This window comes from Podarcis muralis, chromosome 4 (assembly GCF_964188315.1).
Source record: "Podarcis muralis chromosome 4, rPodMur119.hap1.1, whole genome shotgun sequence".
In the NCBI taxonomy this organism is placed as follows: Eukaryota; Metazoa; Chordata; class Lepidosauria; order Squamata; family Lacertidae; genus Podarcis; species Podarcis muralis.
Window position 1 is genome coordinate 46,690,359 of NC_135658.1, and position 21,616 is coordinate 46,711,974.

Below are 21,616 nucleotides of genomic sequence, written 5' to 3' on the forward strand. Positions count from 1 at the left end.
CCAACTTCTTGTTAATTTTACTTGCCATTTTCTGTACCTCTGGAAGATCTATAACATTTTTTTGTGGCTGGAACTATTTGAGACCACAACTGGTGTTTGCAACCAGAACTATTTATACACAATATTCCAAAATTGCCCACAGCATGGGCTTATATAAAGGCATTATAATACTGTTTTATTTTTAATCTCTATTTAGTGATCCCTAACATGAATTTTACCTTTTAGTTACACCTGATTTGGAGGTTCAGTGGACCTCTTCACTGCAACCCTAAATAATTTGTTCACCTGCAAATTTCGCTTTCTCAGTTAATTTATAAATTAGGAGAATAACAATGGTACTAATACAAATCCCAGAGACCACACTATTTATTTCTCTTCATTTCAATTGTCTATTGAATTGTCTACCACTTGTCCACCACTGTGGAATTCTGGTGTACACATTTAACTTCATTGTAGAAAACAGGCTAACTCCTACTTGTGGAAAGCCCCGTATGCATACTGGACAATATGTAATTAACTCGCCAAAACACACAAGCCTATTATTACTTTAATAGTTTTTATTTACCTTCTTCAGTGGTACGGGCAGATTTTGATTCACTGTCCATCCCTTGAAACTCATTGAAGTATGGCCGAACTTTAATTTCATAAGTAACTCCTTTCTTCAAGTTGACTAGGACAGCACTGCGCTCTGTGGGAACTTTGGCCTCTAGGGTCTGCCATGCAGAAGGGGAAGGTAGGCCTGATGTTTGGCGATATATGACTCGATAGCCTTGAATAAATTGTGATTGGCGGTCAACCTGCAATAATATTAACAGAAACATTTCTACCATCAGATGAAGAAGGAATTTTACTTCATTTTCTCTGAGCTTCCATACACAGATGATTTCGTTCTGGAATAAAACCCATCCACCCTGGCTCAATAAACAAAACTGCCAAATTGAATGCACTCGTCCAACAGTTATTAGAAACACTGAAAGTGGGGTACAGGGATGTCTGCACAAATATGCTGCTTTGTTCTAAAAAGTGTTTGCTTTGTGGTCAAGCAAAGTGCCCAAAAGACTAACATACAAGGCATATTTAGTATATCTGTATACAGCTGGCTGAATGGTTAATTCTAGCCAGAAAGTCAAGATTCGACAAAGTAGGATTTTCTTCACTCTCTTGACAGCCTGCTTAGCTCATCAAAGATTTCCCAGAATTAAGAGTTATATTGGGCTATATCAAAAATGAATGAGTGCAAGGTTAAAGACCTATGCCATCTTACTAATATCAATTACCTTTACTAAATTCTCTTTACACTTCTCATTAACTTCTTCAATGGGGAATCAGGTTCTTATTATAGGAAAGCACACACAACAAGCTAAACAAGAAACTGAAATAAAATTTATGAGATCAATGCATAAATATGTTTCATCAAAACTGCCGTTGTTAAAAAACCTTGCAACATATGTTACAACAGCATTAAGCTTGCATTTTATAAACTTCTCTAGATACACTTTAAGGGAATTTATGCACTGAAGGAGGGACATAACTCACAATAATAGCTTGTTAATACTGAAAGAATCAAGCTGTGTTTTTAAGAAGAACATTAAGCAGCTGCTTCCAAATGAAGGGGATTTGTAAATCAGGACAAATTGTTTTTATCCACATTTGAGTTTCATTAATTAAATGCTTTACGGACATAGATACTTTATGAACCAAGTGTTTACTACAAAACACACTTTCAGTTACTCTCTATAGTTCGTTATATATAGCCACAACCTATGGTATTCAATGTATATGGTGCAGCAATAAAAGGAATATTTTGTTCTTCCTTACTTATTAGTATTTGACTTTGATGGCTGTGAAGTTTTCCTGTCTTGCCACATGTTGGAAAGTATTAACTTCAGGCCACATACTTGGATTGCATTATTATATGTAAAGAAATGGATGCAGAATAAAAAGTGCCCAAGACCCACACAGCAGCAAACATAGAATAAAGAAAAACCCGCCCCCTGCTCTCTTCCAGTTATCAATGCTCAGCAGCCCCCATCCTTCCGCAGAGTCTTCCTACAAAGACATAACATGAATAAAGCTACATGACTTAAGATAGTCTTGTTTAAGCCACCAAATTTAAGCTTTAAAAATGGTAATATCTAAATTATAGCAGTGGGCTTAAGTTCTTTGCTCACACTCAGAGGCAGGCTTGCAAAAATCTGGTGGCCCAGGTGACAGTGCTAACTTAAAAACTGGCTGCTGAAAGCAGAGGGTGGTATTCAATTAAGTTCTACTCAGGCTAGACCCAATGAACATAGCTGTCAACTTTCAGATTTGAGAATAAGGGATCAGCAGCCTCACCTGTCCCGGGGACAGTCTACGGGATATCTAACAATCTGGGATAGCAGCGGGAAGCAGCAGGAAACAGCGCTGGAATAAGGGAATTTCCCGCAAAAAAAAGGGAAGGTTGACAGCTATGCCAATGAAATTAATGGACCTATGTTAGTCATGCCCATTAAGTTCAAAGAGTGTACTCTGATACTGCACTGAATTGTTGAACAGGACAGGAACCAAGTATTTTCTCCTCCCACACTTGCTCCTGAGTGCAAGGCCTTAACGCCTCCCAATTTCCCAACACAATTCTCTCATTTGTCATCCTGCACTCTCCCCTCTCTCATTTCACTATGCTTTAATTTCTCAATAACTCTGTTGCTCTTTCATATTATTGTTAACCTCAACCTTCCCCCCTTTTCTCATTTAAACAAAATATTTTAAACCTATTTGTTCCCCTGCTATTTCCCCCCATCCCTTTCTACCTTTCTTTTTCTGTATCTTACTTCCTCTGCTTCTCATACATACACATCCCTTCCCCTCATTTTCTCCTCTTCCTAGAAGCAGGGCTTGATTTGACCCTGAATATAGTACCAATGTTTCTTTCAATGAAAGAACTCAACTCTAGAGAATATGTGGTCCAAATGCTAAAAGTGGCTTTGAAGATATGTAGAGTAATTTTCCATCATCTTTTATTAATCACACCCAGCAGCCATTCATTAGCAGAAGAGTTCCCAAGGAAGGTCGATATTTCCAGGTAGGGTTGTTGGAAGAAATCAATCATGGTCATTTCTAATAATACAAACAGACCTCATCTGCAGTTCCTGGACTAATGTTATCCCAGTGAGTTCTGTGCTTCCTGACCCTACTTAGCGTCAACATGTGTTTACAAATGTGCGTTCTGAGAGAAAACACACTTAGAAATGTGTATTTGGAGAAAATATGTTTAAAACATGCATTAAAAATTATTTGGATCTTAAATTTTGCAAAAAATAAATAAAAATATTTGTACCAGTAGTGGACGGTGTGGTGAGACAGTTGGGCTCACCTGACCTCCCATCATATGAGTCACTGCTATTTACCAGGAATGGAAGGGGCAAGGGGGGGGGGGAGTCAGACCTTGCCGGTATAAAAATACCAGCAAGAGTGCTGAATTGGTTCCACCAGTGCATTTGCACCATACTGACCTCTGTTGCTTCACCTCTCTATTTTCTTCTCCTTCTTGATAAGTGGCAGTGACTCAGCTGTCAACAGGTAAGGTAAGCTCTGTTGCCCTGTGACACTGTCCACTCCTGATTTGTACCCCTGTTCATAGTTACATATATCAGTTATGTATCCTGGCCACAAAATGAACAATGTTCTGGGTCGAAGCAAGTTTTGTGGCATAGTTCCTAGATCCTAAATGTCACTTTGGTTTCTAAATAGTAACTAGGTACTATAATGCTGGCAGCAGCAGCAATAATTGCAAAGAAGTTTACAACTGTGGTTTGTCAGCACATTTTTGATATGTTATAGTGACATCTGTTCTTATATCCAGCCCTCATAAAGGTCTATAGTACCACTGGATGATACAGAAATGCTGCCTTGCAAGAAGGTTTCTTAAAAGGTGGGATATATGAATGAATGAATGAATGAATGAATGAATGAATGAAATAAACATTCCATATGGAAAAATGTTGTCATGGATATAAAAGTCCAAAACCTTTTTTCCAATTAACAATTGATTAATGTGTGATGGATTCAGACTAAGTTAGCTGAACTTAGTTTCCTTCAATGCAACCTAAAATCATGACTAAGTTTATTGATTTCAATGGTACCTAGGTTCAACTAACTATATCTGGTTCTGATTCATTCTCACTATGTGTCTAATAAGATTCTGAGAACATTAAAGGAACTCAAATTTGCTTAGTAAGGCGTGTTCTAACAGTTATATCATAGGTGTTCTATGTTATGCTTAAACATCGTTGAGCAAAAAACTATCATCCATGCTAAGTATACTAGTAACAACAATGTCCTATATGAAAACAGAGCATGGGCAATATCTAGGGATGATCAAGATCCTGCTTAGCCCACTAGTAAGGCAGATGTCAGACTACAGGCTGACAAGACCCACTCCTGTATCAATCAGTGCAACACAAGAGTGGTCATGCTTTGTGTCTTGGTAATATGTATACCTTGATAATATGTACACAGAATAGCATCCACCCTGTGAACTCTCTCCTTGTTAAACACAAATGACCATCAGATAGCTGTCAGACATCATACACATGTTACACTGAAAGTATACACTTCAGAGACTTTCAAGATACTCCAGTTTTAATTAAAGTATGCATTTTAATGAACTACCTCACATGCCTGCTTATGAGGATGAAAGGATTGCAAATAATACTGTATACTAAAAAGTGCTAATAAAACTACTGGAACTAGCAACGAATTCAAGCAATAGCACTGTCACAAGTATTTGTAAGGTCAAAATATAATGGTAATTGAGGCCGTTCCCCTCTTTGTTAATATTTTGTTAAATGTACCTTGTAACCTATAGAACAGTTGCCATCATTAGATAATGTTTAATACTCTATCAATAAAACTCTACATAGCCAGAAGCTGATGCCAGATCTCCTAAACAGTCTTGCTAAAATTACCCAATATAGTTGAGAATAACCACTTTCAGACTTTTAACTTCTGGACAAATTTCAAAACTTTTAATTCATATATTATGTTCCTGCAAACAAATATTATTATTATTAAAGGTTAATTTCTGTGACACATTGAAATTTGAAGAATTCCTCCTTAATTACCGGTAATTAATTACATATTTATTAATATCATAAGAAAGATAGTAAGAACTATAATGCAAAATTCATTAAAATTGCTACCGATCTGAGCTATGGATGAGCAAAGAATCAGAAATTTTTAAAAATGCTGTATTGGGCATGGTTAAACCCATGAATACTATAAAAACAAAACACTTTTAAAGACTCATCCACTGTTTCAAAATGATTCCATACTTTTGGTGGTCTTTGTAATAGACTGAACTAATCATATGTCACTCTCAGTAACTATTATGTATTATCCAAGGCAAGTTATAATTTCTGTGTTACTGAAAAAATGCGAGGCCATGTGTTATCGATGCTGTTCTCTAATTAAGTGGAACAGTGAAGCACGATAGATATGAATGTGACTGATTTTAATTTTGGCTTCTGTAAATACAAGAGAAACATGAGCTGACTTTGTTAGCAATTCTGTGTTGTCACATTGTCAACTGTATGATCACATTTTTGCTATGAAAAGAAGCCTTACAGAATTCCACAGTTGGCTCTACTACTTACAATCCAGACATTATGCGTGAATAGAGATTATGATGTGTCCAACTGGAAACCTATCATGGTATCACAATAACCACCTGGTATGGTCCTCAGAACTTGTCCTACTATGTGTTGAGAAGAATCTTTGAATTCCCTTAGATTTCTGATCAGGACAGATATATGGTAAGTCTCTTCACCACTTCACCTAGAGCTAATTTACCACGCAATCACTTTGCAAGCTAATCTGCCACTTAGCAAGGCAATCATAGACCTGAGCAAAGCTCCAAGCCAGCAGGGGAATACTAAGATTTTCCTTATAATCTAGCAAGGTAGTACAGATAACCAGTTTACAAGTGATTACATAATGGCATACTAAGTTTATTAGCCAAGGGAGGAATTTCTTTCAAGTGCATAGGCTCTTCCCCTTCCTCAAATCCTAATTTAAGAAAGCCCTTTTGACTGTGCTAGATTGTGGCCATAGCTTATAGTGGATGCAAATCTGTTCCTTGGTAACAATGGTGTGAGGTCTAGGCATACAATATGACCACCTACATCAGAAGAAATAGACAAGAGGTGGCAGGAGGAAACACCAATTAGCTTGCTACTCAGATTCTCCTTCAAGATTGGCTCCCTTTTCAAATGTTCATTCCAGGTGTTCTGTTTGGCAAACTGCAAAGTACCGGTAGCTTATGAGAGACAGCCAAGAGGCAACATTCAGAGATTTTGGCAGGGGGGGGGGAATGTTTCAAAGTTACTAATACTACTACAACTACTAATAATAATAAATCTGATAATTGCCCATTCCATTATAATCTTAGAGGATGAAATAGTACAGCATTCTTTTTTACTTTTAAATTAAATAAAAATGCATACAATGGGAGGTAACAGTATTTTAAAATCTAATTATAGGAATGTATCAGCGTGGAAAGTTACTATAAAACTGCTGCTTTTGTTTTGGGCATAAATTAAATTATCTACTTTTTTTAGAATAAAAGGGCCTTGATGGTTGATAGTATCATTTTTCAACATCATTTCCCTCCTATCTCGTTAGCTTCATGCTATACCGTAGTTATTATATAGAAGGTATTTATATTTTCAAACAATAAAACTTTGCAACAGAGGGGAGGATTTCCAAATAACTGTTGACAGAAATAACAAGAGTAGAACAGAAAGTGGGAGTGGCTGAAAGTTGCCTGCCAGCAGTCAGACTGCCAAAAACATATTGCCTGTCTCCTGCCTAACCAAATTCGAAATTGCAAAAGGTAAAAACAAAGGGTCATTACTCATCTGGCATTTGCCAGCTACTTGTACTGGGTCTTTGTGTTAAGTTAATAATCCTGGCTTCACTCTCTGGATAATATGGATGTTATTTTGGATACTGGATAATTAATTGGTTTTGTCCTGGGTGCTGGAAACTTTTTAATTAGCTGCTCTGACTTTTCTCTTCCTTTTCTGTTTCCTCCCTGAAGCAATTTTCACATGTCTCTGGTGGGTATTGTGTGCTGCCTGGTTGGTAGTGGGTCACTGCTTTTCTCCTCTAGCATGTAAATTGGAATTAGTAATCATAATAATTGTTATTTTGCTTTGCAGTAAGAAATATGTGTCCCTTTTCATTGTGAAAGAGCAGTAGCAAAAAGGGAGATTTTACTCACTTCATTTTGGTTCTCCCTAACACATGCTGCTTGCATTGGACTTCTTAAGATTTGGTATTTCAGCGGACTGTGAGCAAATGACCTCTATAAACTCTGCTTCAAATCTGCCTAAAATATTAATATCACTTCAATCACTTAATAAGGCAGGATTCTGCTAAATGAATGGAATTTGCTTTTATACCAGGCCCATGTCAGTGCTGTAGGGGCAACTGTAAGTAAGCTACCCAATGCTTTTTGCTTCTACCTCTATGTCATACCTGGTAATGTATGTATGTCTGTTTGCTTGTTTGTTTTTGTTTGTTTTATATGCCACCTTTATCTTCCAAGGATCTCAAGGTAGTGTACATGGCTCTCCTCCCCCCATTTCATCCTCACAAAGGCTTTGTGAGTTTTGATGAAGGTAATGAAGAATGCATGAGTGCAGGACTGAGGTACAGTGGTACCTCAGGTTAAGTACTTAATTCGTTCTGGAGGTCCGTACTTAACCTGAAACTGTTCTTAACCTGAAGCACCACTTTAGCTAATGGGGCCTCCTGCTGCTGCCGTGCTGCCGGAGCCCGATTTCTGTTCTTATCCTGAAGCAAAGTTCTTAACCTGAAGCACTATTTCTGGCTTAGTGGAGTGTGTAACCTGAAGCGTATGTAACCTGAAGCGTATGTAACCTGAAGCGTATGTAACCCGAGGTACCACTGAATAGGGTGGCCAAATGTTTAGAGATAGCCATAGCTGTACAGCACACAATTATATTATTTCTTTCATCAATATAACATATATCCCAAAATATTTAGGTTTCACATGTCTTCCCCATGTTTCATTGCTCCTATGCCTATAGCAATATTCATAATGCAAAAATATATTCCTTGTTGCACTTTGTGCTTCCTTGGCGAATTAGTCTTGATTTCCCATCTGTGGTAATCGCTCCCCCACCTGCTACCCCAGAGGGAAATAGGCTGAAGGACAGAGCTACTAATTTTGCGGCCTAGATAAGTTTTGATTCTACGGTTACAAATTCCTTCCCAAAAGTAGTGGGGAAAGAAATGCTACATTTTGAAGCTTTCTCTCTAATAGCATCAAATTTACAAACATCATTGCTTGAACAGGAATGTTGTAGGTAATGCCAAGATGATAGTGGCTTTGATACCACTGAAGCTCATACTACAGAATCAAATACCATTCTTTACCTTAGGCATGAATCAGAGAATGCCTTCTAGGAAGGAAGTAGATTACTACAAAAGGTCATTAGGAAACCGAGTCTTCTGGGAAGAAGGCCCATTGCATGGAACTGGACAGAGAAGTATTAAAATAGCACTGTATAATTTTGATCACTCAGCAGGATATCCATGCCGAAGAATCTTGTAAATATCACTTCTGCTTTACAGCAAGCTTCAAGATACATTCTGCTAAGACATCTTTGTTATAAGAAAATAAACATGTACCGGTAGTTAAAATGTCATGGAAACTGTCGGTCTTCGAAAGAGTAATGTAACTGTGCCAGTGCAGTGCTTTTCATTCACCTGGATCTTTTCAGGTTAAACAAAAACGTATATACGGAAGCCCTTGCATGATTCTCATTGTCTAATCATAATCACCATAAAGAATTAAAAATTAATTGGATTTTTCTTGGCGGCTGCATGTATGGTTATAGTAACGATCTGGAAGGACTGAAAAGGTGTGAACTTGAATGCTTGGCACAAGAGTATGTGGTGCATTGTCCTTATGGAAAAAAATGACTCACAAAATTAAGACTGGCAAGAGGAACAAAGCACAAAGATACCTTTGCGGGAGAACGGTGGAGCTTCATTTCATTTGCAAATGCTCCAGAAAATCAACAACCAGTTACAAAGGTTCATACTAAACTTGTGGATCACTTAATAGGTACATATTGTATAGAAGTATACTGTTCAATCAGCCTTAGATATTTCTAGATACATTTCTTCTATTGAGTTTACATCTTCAGGTGATCCCATGTCTGTGCGTTTCACTTTAGAACGGCTCTCTTTGACTAAAATATTAGATTTACCAGGGCAAACAGAATACTATATTAACCCCCACATTAGAAACACACACACACACAGAGAGAGAGAGAGAGAGAGAGAGAGAGAGAGAGAGCGCAATGGCATACTTTCACTGTAAAAGCCAGAAAGCATAATTCCTAGAGCAGTTACTGTGAAAGTTGCTGAGTGTGTGGCTGCTTGTTTTTGTTACTACGCTTCTTAAATTACTTTTCAACTTCAAAAGCAAAATATGAGCATTTATTTTTGTAAGTTGTGCTGTATGTACGGGGATACAGGCTTTCATCGTGCATTTTTGGGGGTCTCCAGGGAAATAATAATAAAAGGAATTAAAAGGGAAAGAGTAGAGCTTTCACTGTATATTCACAAAAATCTTACCGTCCAGGTCACTTGGACAGTGGTAGGGGTTAGGACAACAGGATTATGAAGCCGCACAATGACATCCCCAAGCTCTTTTTGCACCTGTCTGTGATCCACGCCTTGCGCTGGTGGGCTGATATCTGTTGGGTCAAACACACATGAGGAAAGCCAATCAGAATAATTAATTCATTATGATGTCTAAAAAGCTTAATGAATATTTAATTCAATATCCTTACTGGAATTAGTTAGTTGGCTTTCAATTAATGCAGTGGATGAGACTGTAGACCTAACAGGGCATGGAGGAAACATTTTGTATTTTCACATATGGTAATATATGAAACCTATTCTAATAACTATTATAGATACATTCTTACATATTTTAATTACCTAAAAATGTATGATGTGAAAGCTTTGAAACACTAAAATAATAACAGCCTTGATGAGCCATGAACTGGCAGGCCATATTCAAAATTTAAGCAAATTATTTTCCCCAATTAAAATTGTGTGCATTACTTGCAATAATATTTCAGAGTTTTATTAAAAGGCCTTGAAACATAACTGTAGAATTCATAAATACTCATATCTATATATAGGCTTTTGCCATCTGAGATGTATATTTTTAGGATCCACCTTATTTTTGTGATTGTAAGTTGTTTTAAGTTGTTTTTACATTGTGTTTAATTGTGGTAACCTGTTCTGGGACCTCATGGTAAAGGAAGGGATGGAATTAAAACAATCATAATGATACTAATAACTTGTGCACAACAATTTCTCTATAAAATGTTACCTGTGTTTGTCTCTGTGCATTTGGCAGTGATGCAAAGTGCATGGGGGTAAAACCCTAATCTTCCACTTGACTGGATTTATTCAGGCCAAAATGTGACTACTACACAGACTACTACGCAGAGCACTAAGTGGCCGTGATAGCTGCTGCTGGTCCTCACAGCTGTCCCCACTCATTTGCCCAAGTGGAAGAGTGGGTAAGGATGGGGAGCAGCAGCAATGGCTCCAGGAGTGGGACATCTTGGAACACTAGGGTCTTGGCCAATACCCAATAGTGTCTATGAGTATATAGGGTGTTTTCATTATATATATTTTTTGTTAAAGGTAGGTAGCCGTGTTGGTCTGCCGTAGTCGCAACAAAATTAAAAAATTCCTTCCAGTAGCACCTTAGAGACCAACTGTTTGTTATTGGTATGAGTTTTTGTGTGCATGCACACATAAAGGTAAACAGTATTTTGTTGTCTCCTTAATCTCTTGTATAAACCCAATATAGTATCATGGTAGGACATTTCCACTATACGGTATACACAAAAAGGGGGAAGACAGATCACATACTCAACAATGATGAACAATTACCATTGATTTGTATGTTGCCAATCATAGCTTATTTAAAATGGCTGTCTTTCTTTTACAAATTGAATGACCAGAACCTTTAGCCATACTAGTCAATACACTGCAATGGTTCTGCCTAGCATTTTCCTTCATCTCAGTTTCAAATTAGTTTTATACAGTAGTTAGCAGACAAAAATTGACAATTGATTTAGAAAACATTCCTTTAGGATATTTAAAATCAGCTGATTTTTCAAAATAACCCAAATTAGTATTCCACTTGTTAGTACCATATTTAAATAATATATCCACCCATTTTAAAAATGATCTTGTAAGTCCAATTAGTAATCCAAAAATATGCCCCTAAATCTTAAAAACCCATGTTTTACCTATATGGAAGACCTGGATATGATTAAGATCATGGATTAAAAATAGAAGAAGTCAATACAGACAGATGTGGACTGAAATATTCTTACCTGAGGTTTATAGTACTGAATCAATATATAAAATAAGACATTATATCCAGCTTTTAACATTTACCTGGGTAAAACCAGGATAAAGGGAGACAACGGGCTCTTATAACTGTCTTGTTATTTCATACCATGCATGTCTCTCAATTAACTGATCCATCTGTATTTAATTTTCAGTCTCATTGCAAAAAAAAATATATATAGCCATGTTTGGATAGGCTAATGTGACTTTTCTCTTTCTGATTATGGAAAGACACTCATGATTCTTTGCCCTCCCAAATAAATGTAGGAAACATTTTCTGTCAAAATTTCAAAGCTTGTATGGGTACTTTTTGTAACTAGTACTTTCTCCAAGACAAAAATAAGCCTTGGAGATACATTCGTTTTATTAATGACAGCTTAGCTGAACCATGATATTTCTATTGCCAACAATTTCTTCTTTATTTATATAATTATTGTATGGATCAAATGTGTGGTTCTGGTAAGTGATGGAACTTCAGTTGCAGCAGTACCTGAGGGGTTGTGCTACAGTGGGACTTGGGAAGGACTTAGTATGCTTTTGTACTGAAAATGATGGAAATTGCTTGGTGGGACAGAGACCAGTTATGGCGCCATCAAACTCAACGTATCTCTGAAGGGGTCAGAGCAATCTGCTCCCACTCAAGGCAACCTAACAACAGCTCCAAAAAGAAAAAGCGAGATGAGCTGCATAAAGGAGAAAGTGGAATCTGACAAAAACAGCCCTTCCATTACTAAGCTACAATTTTAATTTGTTGGTATAAAAGTAACCATAATATATAATTGTATTTGCTAGAGTTATTTCAAGACACTAAGGCCTGTGGTCATAGATACCTATTGCAAATGATATCATGCATCAGTGCTTTTAGCTGATTCTTTCCTTTGTAATGGCTAGTGTGAATAGGCTCTTTCCTTGGATGTCAGCTTCCTTTGTAAGGCTGGGCTGGATGAGAACCGCATTTGAAATTACATCAAAACATTATGCTAAGTGTCATTTGAATTCATTATTTAATTTTGCTAAACTATAGGATACCACAAAGGCTGTCAGTGTTATACATGCTGGAGCACATGTGGCTGGCAGACAGCTTGTGAAAATAGAAACTACAACGCATGCAGAAAGTAAAGAAAAGAACTGTTTTAATGAAATAAAATCTTTTGTCAGTCTGTCAGGTAAAATCTGACATACTGATGCAAAATGCGGTCTCTCCTTGCAGAGCTGGATGATATTAACAACATAAAGGCCAGCGTGCTGAGGCACTCATCGTGAGCCCAGGAAGCAAAGGAAACGGGCTACATCTGATTTGCTGAATGGATGGCAATAATTTGAGGCACTCCCCTAGCATCCAAACCCAGTGCAGCACATGGGGATTAGGAGCAGGGGCCCGTGTGCAATTCTGCTTCCCCCTCTAAATATTCAAAGAATATGTGCAGTAGGCGATAACTGACAAAACTACGTAACTGAATATGTTATCCCATGCATGTATTATCCCTTTATATAGTCTTCTGTACTAGGCGTGTGTGTGTACACGTCTCTGTCTCTAAATAGACACATGGGGCTAGATGACTGCATTCTTCTTGAAAATAAGTGAAAATTGGAAGATTTCCCTCTTCCTTCACATGTGATTTAAAAGTCCAAGTAGTAATGAATAAACTGGGGTAAAATATGTTACCGATGAGCTATATCTCTCTGGCCTGGTTTGCATAACATGGAAACAATGGCTTAGTGGGACTGCAGGAACATGTGAGCTCCTGAGGAGAAATTTGCAGCTGCTTTGCTCCTCTCTGGTCTTAGGTACTTCCATGCCACACGGAGCTAAGCCAAAGATAATAATAATAAATGCCTTTGGATGGAAGTGTGTCCAAGAAACAGAGGCTAGCTAAAGCCAAAATAACTGCTTTGGTTTGTGCTTTTGCCTGTATTAACTTACTTAAAAGTAATACATTTGGTGGTGTATGCTTTTTATTATAGTAACTAGTTAGTGCCCACCAATATGTAAAGAAGGAGAGAGAACCCATAGCTCTCCAGGTCCTTGCTGCAGAGGCAAAGAGGAAAGGAGCTGGACTTAGATTTATCATCATGTACATAAGGCATGATGGGACATGGGTGGCGCTGTGGGTTAAACCACAGAGCCTAGGGCTGATCGGAAGGTTGGCAAGCTGCGATGGGGTGAGCTCCTGTTGCTCAATCCCAGCTCCTGCCAACCTAGCAGTCTAAAAGCACACAGTGCAAGCAGATAAATAGGCACCGCACTGGTGGGAAGGTAAACGGTGTTTCCGTGCCCTGCTCTGGTTTGCCATGCTGGCCACATGGCCCGGAAGCTATACGCCAGCTCCCTCAGCCAATAAAGCGAGATGAGCGCCACAAACCCAGAGTCGGTCACGACTGGACCCATTAGGTCAGGGGTCCCTTTACCTTTACCTTTTTACATAAGGCTCAGTGCAGCTTGTTTCCCATTGCAAAGGTGTAGGTGCCCTACAAAAACACACACACATTCTCAGCACTTATATGCATACTGCTTTCATCATCCATCATTCTGTGCCCCAGAATATCATTCATGGGATGCCTGAATGACAAAAGGACAAAAGCCAGCAGCTTCCATACATGTGGCCTTGGTGAAATGTCTATGAAGCTCAACAGGCTGGAAACAGATCCTTTCCCCAGCCATCCTTTCCTATTCCTCCCTGCTTCATCGCCTGACCCTGCCACTTGCTCTGGTTACTACTATGGATGTCAAGGACAGAGGCTTACATTAGGCATATGAAGGGCCTAAGATTAACAGGAGAGAAGGATTTAAGTGGCATGGCTTGCATGCTGCAAAACAAAACAAAAAAACCCCATATAAAGCAATAAAACAAATTATCTAAAATTAACAGATGTATGCAAATCAATGAGAGAACCTTCAAACATTAATATTAATATTAATAATAATAATAATAATAATAATAATAATAATAATAATTTGTATAGTCCCTTTCATCTGAATATCATAGGGTGGTTCACAACATAAAAATACATAATAAAAACCAAAACACACCAATAACTCCTTCCACAAAAACACACACACAAAAACCACAACTCTTTAAAAGGCCATAGAATGTTCATTAGCTAAAGGCCTGGTTATAGAGAAACATTTTCGCCTGGCACCTAAAGATATGCGATGAAGGCACCAGGCGAGCATCCCTGGGGAGAGCATTCCACAAACAGGGGGCCACCACAGAAAAGGCCTGTTGTCATGTTGCCACCCTTCAGACTGCTCATGGAATGAATAATTCACTACACTCATTTCTTCAGGATTGTCTCCCTTTTTCCTGGCTTTGGTTAGGGAAAATCATAAATCAAGTCCTTCTTCCAAAGCTTTCAAGATAAACTACATATGTGGATTTCTCTTCCTCCACAAAACATCACAGCTATTTCTAGTGTTTTTTTTCTTGCACTGGATGTGGATATCCTGTATGTTCGTATTGTTATACTATATATCTTAATGTGCAAGTTTGTTTTTTTACTTATCTTAACCATTGCTTTAGGACTCCTTTTAGTTGTGTGAAACAATAAATAAATTTAATAAATAAACTAAACAGCAGCAAAAACCCTGAAAAGAAGATAAGGTTAACAGAGTGTCTGGCCCAATCTCACCCAGTGAGTTTCATAGCTGAGGTGAAAAGAGATAGAAGCAGACCCAGCTTGATCCGATAAAAGAGTTCATGTAGTTCAGTACTCTGGTTTCCAACACTGCTCAGTCAGATGACTTCTGGGATGACCGCCCTCCCCTATTTGTCCACAGCACGTAGTATTCTCAGGTGAACTGCCTTTGAACATGGAAGTTTCATTTCTATCCATTTTCTATACATGTATCCTACACAATGTTGTTTAACCCTGTTTTAAGCCATCTTAACCAAAAACTTGTGACAGAAAATTGCAAACATTAACTGTTGTGTGAAGAATTACTGTCTTCTGTAAGTCCTGAATTTCTTGCCAATCAGCTTCACTAGGTGATGGTGATCAGGCAATCTTAAGAAGCTCCACACCATTCACAATTAGTAGTATGCTTCTCTGATAGAGACAGAAACCCAGAACTGAGTGTTCCAGTTTCCAAGCATTTGTGAAATCAAACCAACTTCTAGAACGGATTCCGTTTGACTTCCAAGGTACGACTGTAACTTCCTAGACAGAATTTGGCTTTTTCGCTGCTGCTGTAAACTGAATCAACATTTGCTTCCAATACTCTCCCTTCTGCATAGCCCTGTCCTGGATTCTATTTCTTTGTCATGCTAGGTCGTGAAAGCATATTGGTAGTGTGACAAAGAGAGAGGACAGCTACTTTATATATTACTATAACTGCAATCATGCTCCTGAAAAACAGAATGAAGTTACCTTGTGTTCGGACAGGGTCTGACATGGTGCTGGGATCACTCAAACCTTGTGAGTTGATAGCTCTCACCATAAACAGGTAGATGGTGTTTGGACGGAGTCCTCTCACAGTGTAAGGTGTCGTTTTTACATGGTTAGCAACTGTTTGCCAGCTATTGCTCACCGACTGACTGCAATGAAAATATATTGGAAGACTATAGATCAAAGCAACACAAAGTTAGAAAACGCTCAGATCAAGTTTCAGTCTGCTGCCACAGAAGGAGGGGGAAAGTTTACATACACTATTAAGATCATTAAATAGTTCTGATTGTTTCAGCTGAATCAATCAACAAGGAGTACAAAACCAAAGCCACACAGCTCACAATAAATGCTGATAATGTTAATAGCCTGTTAGAAAAATTCCTGTAAAATAGAAATGAGATGGGGGAAGAATGTTGAGAAGAACAAATCTGCTAAAAGAATATGGTTAAAATTCTCTTGTCCTCTTTGCACAAAGTTTACAAGCAAAATTACAGCTGTTCCAAAGCACATCTGCAAAAGAATATTATTGAATGACTATGTTTCCAGTGGCTAGTTATTGAACTGGTCTTCTGTAGAAATAAACTGAGGTCATAGGCTTTTGTTGTGCTACAAAATATCTCTTAAATACACAACACCTTTGAAAGCCTGATGGGATATTACTGTGGTTTACTGCCAGGGCAAAATGGACGTTACGAAGGTTAGAGAGCACCTTTCCCCCCCTCCAGGCTTTATATTATTTAGAAGATGAATGTATGGAAGCCCAACAAAATGTTATCAATAAAGAATTCTATCTGCTTTTAATGATACTGAGAATTACTGATAAAAACTTAGTGTGAATGACAGTCCTGTGTGTTTGTATTGCTTCCAAGACAAAAGCAGACTCTGGTCTCAGCTATACAGCTGCAAATAAAATGTTTTAAGTGTGTTTTCAGTGCAATATACAATGTGACACTACATGGTGACGGTGAGCCTTATGGAAAATTCAATGTATTTTTTAAAAAATACTTTAAGAAAAAAAAATTTCACAGCAGTTTTTATATGTGTCTAGATTCCACCTCAGTATATATTCCTGTAAATCCAACAAACCAAGTATGTTTTTTAAAATATTCCTTTAAAACAGAATGTTCATAAATAAGATTTTAGAACGGCATTATCATGTCTTAACCTTTCAAAATGAGTTTGTTCAAATGTGCAGATCCCCCTAATTGTATCAATGCATAAGGAAAATGGAATTTGTAACATACCTAAAAGCCTCAATGATATATGCACTAGTTGGGAGGTTTCCAGGGGTGCCTGGCTGCCAAGACAAGGTGACACTATTCTTAGTGACATCCATGACCTGAGGCTTGGATGGTGGTCCAGGGAGGTCATTTGAATCATAATTTCTGCTGACGGCTGCTCCTCCAGATTCTGTAGGAGACAAATGCTTACATTTTGAAAATAAAATCTGTTTAATAAAGGTAAAGTAAAAACAAAACATCGAAACATATTTAAAATACACAGTAGTCCTGTTCAGACATCCGACTCATATGCCCAATTAATGCACCCATAGAAAAGGTGGCAGACTCTGCCCATCCTCCTCTGCCCATTTATTGAACACTCAAACAAAGGGTGGAATTCAACATTCCACTCTTCCAATCATTCCATCTGCACAAGCATTTCAGCTTGCCAGACTGAATGTTCTTTTCCCTCCTTGCCCCATCAACATTTCTGGGGTTTGTCCTGACCCACCCTGAGCCAATTTTGAGGAGCATGTGAGGAAGGAGAGACAACATTGTTACAAAACTGAAAGTCCTTGTGCAGGGCTTCTGCAGATGGGGCTTATTAGGTAAATCCCACCCCAAGGTTATGTATTTATAGCTGCATGGGTGGAAGCCTTTGTTCATGTAAAATGGGATACAATTTCTAGTAGGGTTCTCACATGGAAAGAGTCTTCTGCACATACAGCTACACATGCAGGGGCTCTGCTCGGGTGTTCAATGAATATGAATAGAGGGAAGAACAGAGGTAGCCATTTGCTAGGTTCACTGAATGTGCAACCTCAGCATCTGAATTGGCTAATAAGAGAACCCAGTTTAGAATGAGCAAAGAGAACAGCATAAAGATGACGTTGTGTGTTTCAGGTTTGGGGAGAAATTTGATTATTTCACTTTTTAATGTGAATATGTCTAATCCACACTTCCAGAACCAATATGGAAACTAAAACACAGCTATTCTTTAAAATTCACTCTTCATACAAATTTTCCCTATAGTCAGAAGATGTATATATTAGGGGAAAATAATGTACTAAAATGCATTGCATCGGTAAAGATTGCTTGCAAATAATGTACATATTAGGAAAAATCACATAAAAAATGAGTATATTGGAAGAAATTTATCTGCATTTTTATGCAGAAAGGGAATGTACTAAACTTTAGAAACTGAGAAAAACTGAAATGGATATATTTGTTATCTCTAGTGTATTCTCTATGAGAATGTCTGGTTTTCATAATTATTTTAACTGTCTAATATATTTTATTCTGTTTTTACTCTGTTTTATGTATTGTCTTTTTTAGGATGGCTTCTAATGGCTAGACTAAACAAACAAACAAACAAACAAGTCAAAAGCTGTCAGTGCTACATTCCAAAAGCTAGCAGGTCTGGATATGCACACCATCACATGCCCTTCAAATATACACATGGACATGCAATATCTCACTCCCCCACACGTAACACATGCACAATCTAACACATGTACCCACACATAAAACACTTTTGTTTTATTTTTTAAAATAGCTCGGTATGGCTTACCTGTCACATCTAGCACGGCACTCCAAGATGTTTCCCCGCTTGAACTTGTGGCAACACAAGTGTAGGTGCCAGTGTCTGATATCTAAACACATGGAAATGTTTGAGGACATTCTGGTCAAGCCTTTTACATAATCAGTTCATTCAGTTTTCCCAAATGTTTCTCATTGCAGATTAAGAGGCATTAGTTTACACTTGGAATCAGAATAAACTGAACCAAATATTTCACGATCAACAATTGAATAACATCTATCTGTAGTAAATTATGACATTTGTTTCCCCCACAAACTCTTATGTATCTGTTATTATTAAATTAAATCTGTTTCAGTATTCACAAAATAAACACTGATTTCAACATGCTTTACTGGTAGAAAGCTATCTTCATTTTAGTTTTTAAAAGATCTTAGAGCAGAGCAAAATAAAACAACCCAAATGTGTCTGGCAATGAGCTGGCTCTGTGGCTGCTCAAATGGCCCTTAGTGTTGGCAGCTTCTCATTTTGTCTTTGCTTTGCACTGCATGTAAACGATGCTTTGGGTGAAAGCTGCAGCCACTTGGCCAGTGGTACCAGGGACTGCTGTTATACCCACAGGGAGCCAGATTAGGCCAAGAAAAAAGGTCAGGTTACAATACCGGTGCAACTACAGCAGTAATCAGAAATATTTAATTTTCAACTCATTTATTGTACTGCTGATGCATGCCCTCCTTATGTCAGTACTCTCTGCAGTTAAATTCCCATTAAGTTCAGAAATTATTGCAGGCTGCCTCTGCAAATTCTTTTGTAGTTTGACATTGGGGACGGTGATGGTGACAGGATGAAGAAACTCTTGCATAAATGAAGTTGGACAGAAGGATTAATAATCATTCCTGAATGTGTATTTGAAGAAACATTCTATTTAAAGCAATGGAATTGAAGGACAGGATCCACATCTGAATGTACATTGAAATGATATGTGCATTTCACCGAAAGCAACGGAATAGCTAGACAGTCTTGGCATTGGGACACACATCGTGAGGAACATCTGGTTTTTGATCATAGCTCCTAACAGAAATGGTGTCTGATAAGAGTTTGTGTAGATATCTGTGGTGGAAAAGAAGGAAACTGTAGAATCCAAGAGACAAGTTTGATATATCCCTTAACTGTGTCATTTAAGCCCTCGTCCTTGTTTTGGGACTGCTTGACCCTATGCGTTCCAACTCCAGAAGGCTATAGCAAAGGAGAAAACCCTTCCTGTCTATTTGACTTGATTTATTATCCCATAGCACAGAAAAAAAACATCAATGATATCAACATCTTTAAAAACATAAGATTATTATTATTTAAGCTTCCACAGATACCATTTTTCACCAGGCCATTTTTATATATTTGCTACCATTATAATTGTTTTGATATACTTTCATGAACTTTCACTAAAAGATATGTATCTCTGACACATTTTCCAGGAAAGGAAATTACATGTTAAAAATGGTTTTAATGGGAAAATATACAACATTGCAAGCTAGTTTAATCTAGTCTTCTTATCCATCTTCTACCTCATTTCTCTTCAGTGGTTCTTATTTCTTCAATGTTTAGCACAGCAATCTCAAAGCAGAAATCCAAGTCTCAGATCAATCTCAGGTGGAGTGAACACCTGTAACAAATGTCCTGTATATACACTTCCAAATGCATGAACAATAGGTGGTCAATGTTTGTTTTTTAATATGGTGGACACTGCCTACTTGAATGCATTTATTGTTTGGAAGTTGAACTACCCATTATGGTGTGTGACTAACCCCAAATATGTCTCTTCCAATTATGCCTACAACTAGAATCAAGTGACTCCTGGGCTGAGTCTAGGCCCATGTCCAGACTGCCAGTGACATCAGGAGTGGAAGCCTCAGAAATGATAGGGTCTGGCATGGCAGATATCAATCAAAGTGTAGGCGTCACTGTGGTTGACAAAATTAGAGAAAATCAAAACACTTCATGTAACCATTTTGTCTGTCCTATGTGTTCAGTTTTGGATTTTGCACAGATTGCTCAAGTAGTATGTTTGCACAGTTTGCAAGATTTGTTTTCATTGTTACTAGGAATTCTCAACTCAGTATTATTGCATTTTTATAGTTGTACAACTGTTATACGTATGCTAATGCAACAATTTGTGTAATGTTCAAAAGTCTCCATACAGACTTTGCACATGTATAGACTTTTGTTACTCTACATTGGGCTGTATTGGTGCTCCAGGTGACTTATGTGTATTTATATTGTTTTACTAGAAAATGCTCAATAAAGCTGTGCTTTCTGAAAAATTGCAAATAGTGAATGCTTAACAACTTCCACCATATTTGTATGGGTTTCTTGAAGCACCATTAATAAAAAAATTATATTTATTTATGCCCCCACCTCCCCCACGATAGGATTTGACCCCAAAATGGATTGGGGCAGTTAATTTTTCAACAGATGGATGGTTAAGGGAAAATTTAAACCTTGTGGTACAAATATATCCACATTTGTTTAACTAATATGTCACGATCACCAATTTTTCTCATATTTTTCTGACTGAACATGAATGTTAAAACTATTCACACTTTTGTTGATATTCTATTCCATTTTTAAAAGGGAATATTTTTAAAAATTATTATTTTAGTCTTCTATATAGCTCATGTGTCTCTAACAAAGCGATTAATGGACTTGCATGACTGAACACACATTTAGCTGTTTCCATAGCTGGATGCAGGCTGGTATCCCACAAGCTTCTGGCATGTGTATTCTCACCAGAAGCTCATCATCAGTGCTCTGAAAGTTTGTTTGAAATCACCAAGCTCCCACCTTTAATTGCTGCTTTCTAACACTACTGGGGAATCTTGACTATTCAAGCGCATTCTTTAATCCAGCTCTACAGTAAAAACGCATTAACCTTCATGGCCCAAACCTGCCTTTAGCCTTGAGAGAGAGGATAAATTGTTTACTCAAGGAAAGCTAGCATACATTTTTTAATAAATTC

At 37.7% G+C, this 21,616-nt stretch overlaps 1 protein-coding gene across 20 annotated transcripts in view; it reads right to left on the reverse strand.

The window, feature by feature from the left end:
• The window catches only part of ROBO2 (roundabout guidance receptor 2), a 939,553-nt gene that overhangs the window by 85,085 nt on the left and 832,852 nt on the right, over window positions 1-21,616 (reverse strand). For all 20 annotated transcript variants that reach the window (XM_077927271.1, XM_028726915.2, XM_028726916.2 and 17 more), the window contains 5 exons: window positions 18,637-18,718; window positions 17,091-17,256; window positions 15,829-15,995; window positions 9,655-9,776; window positions 566-797 (listed from right to left, as the gene is read on the reverse strand). In XM_077927271.1, coding sequence (XP_077783397.1) covers window positions 566-797; window positions 9,655-9,776; window positions 15,829-15,995; window positions 17,091-17,256; window positions 18,637-18,718 — 769 coding nt within the window. The remainder of the gene's footprint in view (window positions 1-565; window positions 798-9,654; window positions 9,777-15,828; window positions 15,996-17,090; window positions 17,257-18,636; window positions 18,719-21,616) is intronic.